Raw genomic sequence first — 11,063 nt, forward strand, 5'->3', positions numbered from 1 at the left:
TGGCGCTCTGTGCCGTGCCCCGGCCGGGCCCCCCCCTCCCCGGCTGGCTGCCCCGATGCACAGACGAAGGCTGGGACCCCCAGTCTGGCAGGAAAGGGGGTGCTGCAGCCACGCCAGCTCCAGCTTCCACGTGCTCTCTCCGCTCTGCTCTCAAGGTGCCAGGTTCAGGCTGCACCACACAGCTAACCCCTGGGCTGGGACGTCCAGAGGGATCACATTGCCTTTCAGAGAAGGGTGGATCTGGACCCTCCACCCCAGACCCACAGTCCCATCACCAAATACTGCCCTTTGCTGGCTCCCTTAAAGGCGGTGAAGCCACACACCTGCGTGAGGCTGGTGGCACAGCCAGCAGGGGCGGGAGGACGCAGGCGGCACGCTGTGCACCCTCCGAAGCCCAGTTCTGCACCTAGCCAACCCCCGACACACAGCCGGCCCGTGGACCAGCCGCCTCCGGTCAAGGGACGAGGGCGGGGGTAACGCGCCCCGCGCTGACACCGGCGGCCGCGGTTCCCACCCCGGGCCAGGCTGACCGAAACCGCGGGCTGTGGGAGAAGCACCAGTGCCCGCTGGTGGGGCTGGGCCGTGCTCCCCCCCAGCCGGCACCAACAACCCAGAGGACGTACATGTCTGAAGTGCCCTCTGAAGAGCAACGCGCTAAAGCATTGCATTTCACGAAGACTTTAATTAGGACGTGGCTACACATTAATTGGGATGAGGCTGCGATGCAAGCTAGGTCTCAACACAAAAACAGAGACACTGAAAAATAGAAAGATACAGATCCTATTCGCAGCAAGAAAGTGTTTTCTTGGCCCTACTCTCCTCCGAGCTGTCCCTGCCTGAACGGGGGATGCTGCCCTCGCCTCCCAGCGCTTCTGGGCCACCGAGACACAAAGCGACAGACAAGCGCTGGGCGATGCTCCTCGTGGAGGCGAGCACAAAGCACCCAGTGTGCGCATCCCAGCCGCAGGAAGCAGAAGCATCAGGGTTCTTATGGAAGAGAGATAAATACAATTACAGAGGGAGGGCAGGGGGCTGGGAACGGGGAACAAGGAACAAAGCCACTGGAAGCTGCTCTGATGTCAACAGGTTCTGAATCAGCGCTCCCCCCACCGGGGCCCTGAAGCAGGACCAGCTGGGGAGAAAGAGACCTTGAATTCCTGCATGAAAGGGTTTTTTTCCTAGGTTATGCTGGAGACATTACACAAGTGTATGTTTTCTATAGTCATATATTTCCCCTCGCTCTAAATCTCTATTCCAGACCCGGGGGCAGGGACTGCCGGCAGCTCCAGCGCTAGCCCAGGTGGGCCTCTAACATCTAACCTTTCGGGCCCTCGCTGGACCAGAAAGGCCGGCAGGCACCCAATCTTCCCCCTCCGCTCCGCTGGGACTGGAACAGGAACAGATGCAACGCTCAAAGCACCAGTAAGCACAAACCCAGACCCTTTGAACTGTCCGTGATGCCAAAGAGCTCTCCTGAAGCTGGGTGCGCAGCCAGGAGTCCCGCTCACATCCCCGCTCAGGAAACTCCCATCCCAAGCCCCGGGTGCTACGCTGCCGTTACTCCCGACGTCCCCCCCATACCCACGGCCGGGGGGTCGGTGCCCCACACGAGCGAGCTGTCAGAGTGCTTGCAGCGCGCAGCAGGCACCGGCTGGCTCCTCACCTGCCTGGTCACACAGGATTTTCTGTGCTCTGTAACTTGTCAGCGGTTAAGCAGGAGACAGCCTGAAACATTCCACCTAACCGGCGCCCAGGAGGCTTCTCCAAGCATTTGTCCAAGTCATGTATGAGGCTACCCAGTACCCTTTCAGGTGAACCTAAATCCCAGCAATAAGGGCCAGATCCAAACGCCCCCACAGCCCTTGGCAATCCCTCTATCCCGACCCCAGGGCTCTACTGAAACAGCTGATTGACGCCAATCGCGCTAATTGATTTAGCAGACAATTAAGAAAGGCAATGGAGTTTCTCTGGAACAACCAAACCCTAGGGGCATTTTACTGCTGAGATCCTGCTATCTTCCACACAAGCAGTTTCCAAGCTTTTCCGACGCACGAAACTCGGAGAGGTTCCCTCCGAGAGCAGGGCAGATCCCTGAACAGCAAACGTAACCCCAAGGGCCACAAGTGAGGCTCAGTCACCTTTTAAGCGGCTGAAGAAACCCTCTCCTGACCCTGGGCCGAAAGCCCCAGCTCTGGCTGGGCAAAGACGGCGCTTGTTGGAAGGACTTCCAGGAAGGGTGGAAGGGAGGTTCTTCCCATACGGGAAGCACTGTCCTTTCCAAGGTGGATGGGACACTCCTTTCGGCTGCCCCAGATGCTCCAAGCGACGCACCTGAGCAATGTACCCTCACCAGGAGTCTCCGTAAGAGCCCTGACCTGGTGCCTCTGGCCTGCTGTGCACTAGCAGCAAAGAGCAGTCTGGGCGATTCTCTTTCAGGGACAACGTTGCTTGACCACATCCCCTCCCCTGAGTTCGCAGAGAAGGCAGCACGCAGAGGGAAACACTTCACCTCTACCTCGTATCCACGTATAAAAGAAAAAGTTGCAATGGGTCCTACCTCTTCATCCGAGCTGTCTTCTTCATATTCATTCTGAGCAAGCAGACCCGCGTTTTCCTTCAATGACGAATCATCCTCCAAGATTCTGCTCTTCCTGGGAGCCCCTTGGGCCTGAAAGACAGGAAAAATTAGCTTAGTAAGATCCCATGACGTGAACCTTTGCATTTTTGTGTTCACTACAGCAGAAACCTTGGCTGGGCAATGAAATCTGAAGCTGCCACCAACGTCTAGTCTGCTGCCAGGTCTAAGATCACCACAGAGCACTTCGCGCCCCAACCTGGACAGCACCGTGGAGTACAACATCTCACTCTTAGATCCTCTGGGACACCACATTACAGAGGGAAGGACGGACGGAAGGAAGGGGCTCATTAAGCAGCGTGCACTTACGTTCACCTGGGACTGCAAAGAGAGAAAGTCAATCACCTCTCTTCTGAGGACAGGCTGCCTGAGCAGCTCTCTGGGAGCTGCTCAGCTCGCACAAGAATCACATTCTCACTCATTGGGCCCAAAATTATTCTCTGCAGCTTCCATATCCCAGCCATCTTCCAGAGTTATTTCAAGACCCTCTGTCTCTCTTTTCCCCTGGAGCTCAATGCCACTGAGACCACGCAAAGACACAACCGGGGCAGAGGTTGCAACAACCCAACCTGCAAGGGCAGGCGGGATGGAGAAAGGATTTCCCAGCAACACTGCCTCCTCCGAGCACCAGTCAGAACACACAGCCGAGGATGAGGTGCCAGTGCGAGCGCAGGCTCAGGAGGTAAGGAGTGCATCAGAAACCACACAAACTCAGATCACGGAAACAGAAAAATTTATGCTGGAAAGGACCTCTGAAGGTCCCTAATCCAACCTCCCGCTCAAAAGCGGAGTCAGCTTCGAAGTTGGATCAGGATGCTCGGGACCTTATCTGCTCAAGTGTTGAGTACGTCCAAGGATGGAGATCTCGGCGCCTCTCTGGGTCCTGTTCCAGGGCTGCACAACTCCCGTGGGCAAGAACACGCCTTACGTTCAACCAGAATTTCCCTTGCTGCACCTTGTTCCCGTTGCCTCCCATCCCATCCCTAGGCATCACGAGAGCCTGGCTCCATCTCCTCCGCACTCCCTCACGCAGCTGCAGACAGCAAAGGGATCCCCCTTTCTCCCTTCTCCCGGCTGAAGAAGCCGGCTCGCAGACCCTCCTCGCGCCCCATGCTCCACCCCCGCCCACCTCGGTGCCCTCCACTGGACTCATTTCTGTCTGTCACTGTGTTGTACTGGGGAGCCCCAGCCTGGACCCCAAGCCCGGCTGGGTCTCAAGCGCCAAGGAGAGGCAAAGGACCCCGTCCCTGGCCCTGCCGGCCGTGCTCCTGCCAGCACAGCCCGAGACGCGGTCGGTCGGTGTTGTTCAGGACACCTGCTGATCCCCAAGCTGTCCCCAGGACCCCCAGATCCTTTGCTCCAGAGCTGCTCCCTGGCCATTCAGCCCCTGCCCGCCCTGTTGCACGGGGTTATTCTGTCCCAAGTGCAGGACTTCACATTCTTCATCCTTGAACTTCACAAGGTGCCTGTCAGTCATTTTCTCCAGCCCGTCAAGGTCTCTCTGAATGGCAGATCTGCCCTCCAGCAGATCCCAAACAGATCCTAGAGCCTGCGCTCCCAAGTAAGGACAGACCCAGCAGCACCATTCTCTTTTACCTGGCAGGACAAGTGCACGGGGGTTTCTGGTGCCTACCACAACGCCATCACAAGAGCGGGCTCTTCCCAGCGCTGAACTTCAGCAAAGGTCCTACCTACCGACGGGCTCCACCACGTTTGCGCTCAGGACTCTAGAGCTGCCGGACAAAGTGTTTGAGACTGGGTAAAGCACACAACCATCTCACCCGCATAATCTGAACTTGCTTGTGGGTTTCAAAGTGACGGGCACATTTGGAGCCACTCTGAACCCCAAATGCCTTTGGAAGAGACCTGGGTAGAGAACAGGGCAGGAACGGGCTGCAGACACAGCCCCCAAGGTGGCAACGTCACCGTGATGAAGAGACTCCCACCATCACATGTATTACACGCCATGCCAGACGCGTCCAACTGAGGTTACCCACCAGGAGTGGTGGGACCAACCTCACTTGCAGGGAGCTGAATGCAGCCTCTATTGCTTGGGTTATCCCAAATTTTTTTCCATGCCAGAACCTGCAGCGGGCAGGACACACGGACCATACATTCTGCTCCCGCCAGAGAGACAATCCACGGGGCATGCCTCGGGTAGGAATTAATTCCCTCCTCAGACACGGGTAATCAGACAGCACCGAACATCAGACTTCGCCCACTCGCTGACCTGCTGTGTGGGTGCCGAATAAGCTACAGATCCTTCCCTGGAAAAGAGATTCTCTCTCCCCCCGCGCACCACTCGGAGTGGGGGTAGGGGGAGAACGGGGACCCTGGCTAGATCGGGTTTACGGGAGGATTCAGTGAAATAATCGGAAAAACAGCCCCAGAAAACGTCCCTCGCGGGAGCAGTAAAATCCGCACAGTGTGTGATCACCTTCTGCTGTACGTACACACCAGCGCAGCCCCCCCGAGCCGCAGGGAGAGGGGTGGGAGAGAGCCTGGAAAATACTGGGCCGGCAAGAGGATGAGATTACTGCAAAAACAAAAGGCTTTATTAAAAAATTTTTAAAAAGGGAGATTGGAGATAAGTTTTTTTCCAGGCTTTTGGCGCTACAATGGCTTTGGACTTGACTTTCCGTCTTTCCGTCATTTCCCTCCTCTCTCCGCCGCCACGATGAGACCGGAGAAGGATCCTACGCCACAGATCTGGGCTGCTGGTGCTACAAGCTGCCCGTGTCCTCGAGAGCGAAGGCCGTGCCAGGAGGTGGCACACAGTCGTTCCAGCACTCCCGCTCTTACCCCAGTGATGCTCAGCCTCTCAGCCCACGCAGTCAGGGAGAAAAACAGAGGCCCACGGGCTCCCCAGGTCCTGAGTTTGCTCTGAGAGCTGGCGCAAGCCAGGATTTTGCCCAGGATTCCTGCAGGAGATTCACTCTGGCTGGCAAGTCTGCAAACCAGACTCCAGCATCCAGGGATTAGGCATGTCTATCGGCAGGTTCAAACCCTTCAAGAAAGCTTTGCCAGGAAAATAAGAAAGACCTCAGCGAGGACATCAATCACACCCCCAGCACCCTCTAATACTTGACTAAGGCCCACCTGGGAAACAGCGAGCACACACTGAACGCTAAAACCATTTTACCAGAAGAGAGTCTGTCTGAACCAGGCAGGGCTCTAAGGGGGCTTCAGGATAAGCAAAAGGTACCGGGAGCCGAGGGGCCAGCAGACCTGGGTCGCAGGGGAGCGCAGTCACCGTTCACTCCTCTTACAGGCTCACCAGAAACACCTCTCCGCCTCCTCCAGGTACATCTACCCTGACGCACGCAAAAGCTTTTTCCCCGCAGCTGGGTATCGGTCTGCCTGGGTCCCAGCCAGCCGGGCAGGCAGGGACAGGCTGGTCCCCTGAGCCTCGCAGGGGCTTGTGTTCGGACGCAGGAATAAAGCCGAAGCTTTGCTCCGCCGCCCAGGCAGCCCCATGCAGAAAGGCTCGTTCCACCAGAGGGCGGCAAGCAATGCCGGACACACCGCAAAACCCTGCAAAACCCCTCAAAACTGCCCTGCCGGCACCCCCGACCGCAACCTCTGCCAGGGCTCGGGGACAAGGACCACCTAGCCCCCCCGGGCATCCGTGGCTAGTGGGGATCCAGGAGTTGGCACCCCCAGACCTCGGCTCAGAGGGGAGTCAGGCGGTGCTGAGCATCACCGACGGCCATCGCCGAACCCCATTTCTGGCAGTTTTGGTCACTGAAGGGAAGACCTGGGGCAGCTGGCAGGTTTCACCAGCAGGCAGGTTTCAACAGCACAGACAGGACTTGAGAACAGGTTTAGCTGTAACGAGGGGGATAAAGGAAGGAAGATCGAAGCCTCCCACACCAATGAGACCTGTAACCTCCTCCCTCCCAAATCCAGCCCCTGCTCCCCACGTGCGGATCAGCTGGGGTTCCTCTACCTCAAACTCCAACAGGTAAATTCAAGAAGAGTTCAGAGGAACTAGAAAAAAGGATTAATCTAAACTAAAACATAAACCAGACAGGCAAAAAGGAGAGGGAGAATACCGCCAGCAGCCTTTGAGGAGAGCCACATCCTCGGAGCGCTCCGCTTCACGCCATCAAAAAGGCGTGCGGGACGGCAGGCAAACCACACTCGGTCAGACACAAGTGCCACGCTGCTGAGCCGCGTCAGCCTCTCCGTGTCTTGCCCAGGACGAGGTAACAGCCTTCCAGCACAGGCAGAGCCGGCTCTCCCCACTTATGCTGCAAAAAGCACATCGCGTACCTGACTGCAAAGAGAGTCTTATGCCAGCAAAGGTGCTAAGGAGAGGCAATATCTTTAGTTATAAATTAGAGAAAGGAAATATGCTTTCAGGAACACAAGCCCCTCGGGTGCGAAAGAGAAGCAGAACTGAAGAAGGCTTGTCTATCCCAAAGCTCTTCCATGTCCTCCAGCTAGGAAAACTTGTGGAATAAAAGACACCACCTCTGCCTACACTAGTCCTGCTTATTTCCTTAAGCTATCGCTGCTACGGCATCCATACTAGACGGCCTCGGAAAGACCAGCTAGGCAGACTATTTAGCAGCTGCCTGGACTAGCTGAATCGGTACGGGAAGCGTCCCCCACCGCATTTGCTAGTCAGTAAAACAAGCATCAGAGCATGTTAATGGCCCAGTTAGATCCTCCTTTTCCTCCCCAAACCAAGAGCCACTGGAAGCTGGATTAAAACATCAGTAGCTCCTTTGGCTCCCCTTCCCCTAAGCAAAACCTGCTTGCCTCCCACCGTAAAGCTCTCAAAGTGCTCCCACGCAGTTCCTCCTTGGTTGTGGAGAAAAGATCAGAAACTCCTGGCTTGCAATTTTCCAGCAGGAAGGGGGAAAGGTCCCTCCTGTCCCAGCAATCCCCAGCTAGAGCGGAGCAGGATTTCCTCGGTGGAGCTGCAGAGGCAGGAAAGCTGGAGGAAGGGGGTGCATGCACTAGCTGGGTGCTGCCGCTGCAAAGACAGAGTTGGGTTATGAGTAGCTGGATAGGCGAGGGGGAGGACGGGCAGCAGCAAGACCAGACGTGCCAGTCAGGGCCGGAGCCAACGGGGAACAGACCCTAATGTGGAAGCAGCCCTAGAGCAGACGGGTGTGGGAGCTGTGGCAACAAGCACTCCCTTACGTGGGACAAAGGAACTGTCCCTCACGTTCAAGAGAGGGGCTGCGAGGTTCCTCTCAGCTTTACCAGATGCTGGGATGTGCACACAAGTGGCGAGGGAATCTTGCTCCTCAGCGCCAAGCCCAGACCTTGCTAAGATCGTACGGTCAAGGTGGGGAAAGGCAAGCAACCAACACACACTGGTCATCTCTTCCTTTGCTAAAGCAAGATGGTTCTTGGGCCTAATATTGTCAGTCGCTCTGCTCACCCTGTGAGGCAAAACAACTAAACCCTCAGTTCTACACACGGAAAAAATGATGCCTAAAGGAGCAGCAGTGATCTAGCTTGCAAGAGGGCTAGAAACAGGACTCCCAAATTCACAGCCCTGTGAGCTAGGGTGTACTCGTGCGGGCTGTTCTCCAGGACCTGTCCTCCTCCACCTCCCCCCAACACACGTGAACACCGACCCGCAGCAACTCCAGCTGTTCCAGTGCCTCTACACCAACTGCTGCTGCTTCAGGGACAAACAACGCGCTAGGCTTGTGAAGAAAGCTACGATGAAGCCGCATAATTCCTTCTGATGAGCAGGGTCTCAGGTCCCGAGAAGCCTGTAAGACCAGCTAAGCCTAATGGCAGTTTAAGGGCTTAAAACACGCATTTACCTCGTTATCAGCTGTTGCGTTTTAAGAGGTTTCCATTCTCAGGCAAGCTCTTGCAAGCGACAAGATGCAAGACAGCATCATCTCAAGCGATTGCAGCCCACTGCTAAGTGAACCTATGTGCACACCTCAGGTTTGAGCTTAGATGTAAGAAGATCCAAACCAACGCCTTCAGAACAAGAGCAGTGAAGCGGCTTCTGCCAGGGCCAGGACCCGCTCGGCCAGCCTCGGAGAACCAGGACTACGCACCCAAGTCTGCGCGAGCGGCTATCTGAACTGCAGCCTCTGGAACATGCCTGCTGCTGGGAGCCCAGGATGAACTCACGTGGATCCTCCCTGCAGGGCAAACCGAGTGATGTCGGGCCAACACTGATAGCAGGTCCCCATCGCAGTCGGAGACAAAGCGATCTTTCCACATCCCGGTGCCTTTGGCAGAGCGGATGTTGTCTCGTTTCCACCAGGTCAAGTCTTCTTCCGCTAGCCGCTCTAAAACCAGGAGACGGAACCTCGGAGGCCACGTCCCACGCGGTGCTTTGAAGAAGTCGGCTGCTATTGACTTTCTCCTGTCACCCGGCTCTACGCATCGCTGCCTTCTGGTACCGATGTGTTGATCAGCCAGCCTGTTGTACCTCCGTAAGATGTACTGCTGCGGGAGTTGCAGTCCTGAGGATGGGGTGAGGTAACTCACGCTAAGACTGTCAGTGCAAGTAACAAGCCTGAAATTTTTCACCCTGCGGGCAAACATCAATTTGTTCCATTTCATGGGGCTGACAGAACGGCTAACAGCACAAAAAGACGAAGCCCGACATGGGAAGAGAGTCTTGCTCACGTACCAGACTCAAGAACGAAGACATCTCAAGACAGAGACAGCTTGCCAGACAAACTCAGCAGGTTTGCTGTTTATTGCTTCAGCTTTCCCTTGCAGAGCTTTTGTCCAGAGGGTGTAGCGCCACGTGTGGGGGAGCTGGCTTGTCACCCCCAGGAGCACGGAGCCCCGCGCAGACCCAGGCTCACAACTGAGCACAGCCCTCCGCACCCCGGTTACGCCGACACCGGGCCAGGGCAGGGATCGGCGCAGCAGGCTGGGGACACCGAGATCCTACCGCTCTCCTGGTGCGGTGACTTAGCAAGGCACCACAGGCGTGCTGGGCACCACTGATGCCACGAGCTGCTGTTAGCACGAACAAGTGGCTTCCTTCCTTCCATGACTGCTAGAAACACGTCCCAGGGGACAACAGGCAAGAAGGCTCTGCAGAAACCAGGCCACCAGAAAGGAATTTGTCCGCTGCTTTCCTATTTAAGGCTGGTGTGGCAAACACAAGTGCAAATTAACCCAGAGGAGAGGAGAAAAAGCGATACAGGGCTAGAGAGAAGAACTGAACCAAGGGGCTCCTCTGTCCAGTCCCCACACGCGCTCTTGCTGATGAGAATATATCAACCCCAAACGGTTGGGGTCCTGCTGCTGCGGCTGCGCGGTGCTGAGCTGAAGGCAGCGCGGAGCCACCGAGAAGAAGGAAAATGAGCACAGGCTCACTGGCAGGCGCTGGTGGAGAAGCAGAGAGGAGCTGGATACGGTACCGCAGCCCAGAGCCCTGCGAGGACGCTCCGAGCTGCGCATCTGAACGGACAAGAGCAAGGCAAGGTCTCCGGGTGCAATCCCTGCGGGAAGGGAAGAGTTAAGCAGCTCTCGCTGCCTCGCTGCACCAGACCCCGATGCCTACACCCGGCACAGGACAGATTTGCTTCAGGCGCCCAGTGCCACAGCAGGGACTCTCCGACAGAGCAGCGCTGAAGGGGCTTCCTGGATTATAAAAGCAGAAAATAAACATTTCAGCCCGGCCTTCAACTGCAGGCCACCGGGCTTTTCCCCGGGGGCTCCGAGAGCAGAGTCGGACGGCTCAGCTCAGCACCGGGGCTGCCAAGGAAGAAAGCACAGCTTGTCAGAACGCTGGAAGTCATTAAGAGGAAATCTAATCCGACAAGGACAGCCTAATATTTACACAGCCCTGCGAGCTAGAGAGGCACTAAGAACGGGGCTTTGCAATCTGCTGACAGGCAGGTGGTGGAAGCAGTGGCCTTTCTCGCTCCTGGATCCCGAAGGGAGCTGGGACAGCACAACTCAGTTCAGCACCTTGCTGCTCAGACCGGATTAACACTTCTCCATGGGCTGAGGCGCCAGCGCTGGCTCACAGTTCAGTACCTCTCTCTCCTGTCCTCAAGAGAGGCTGCCTTTACTCCTCTGCGGGTTTTTTCAAGCCCCAAAGACAAGACTTCTTACATTCCAACTTCCCCAAAGCATCTTCTTGGAGAGAGCTGCAGATAACCACCAGGACCGTGAGAAGGAGCACAGCTCTGGAGAGGCACCTCATCATCCCACCACCATCTATGCTTGAATCCTGCACAGAGACTAACACGTCCTAAACTGGTTTGCGTTCCATCGTCTCAGGAGCCGTCACGTCTTCCCACCACTCCTCTAGGCCGGGCAAACACAACAGCCACAAACCGGGATACCCCACAAGATAAAAATACAAAGCTCCGGCAAGAGTATTTCAAACAGCAAAATGTTCAGAGAGCAGTAACACCCCCCCTGTCCCTAAAGGGTCTCCCCTTGCCAGACCCACTGCTTCCACGGACGGCGC

General features: G+C 56.3%; 1 protein-coding gene across 1 annotated transcript in view; it reads right to left on the reverse strand.

Moving 5' to 3' along the window:
• LOC103914392 (ribosome biogenesis protein bop1-like) overlaps positions 1-11,063 on the reverse strand; it is a gene marked incomplete at its 3' end in the record, with an annotated part of 70,926 nt that overhangs the window by 49,158 nt on the left and 10,705 nt on the right. The window contains 1 exon segment of the mRNA XM_009321025.1: positions 2,558-2,668. Within this exon segment, the coding sequence (XP_009319300.1) occupies positions 2,558-2,668 (111 nt within the window).

The sequence above is a fragment of the Pygoscelis adeliae genome, unplaced genomic scaffold (assembly GCF_000699105.1).
Source record: "Pygoscelis adeliae isolate BGI_AS28 unplaced genomic scaffold, ASM69910v1 Scaffold493, whole genome shotgun sequence".
Classification (NCBI taxonomy): Eukaryota; Metazoa; Chordata; class Aves; order Sphenisciformes; family Spheniscidae; genus Pygoscelis; species Pygoscelis adeliae.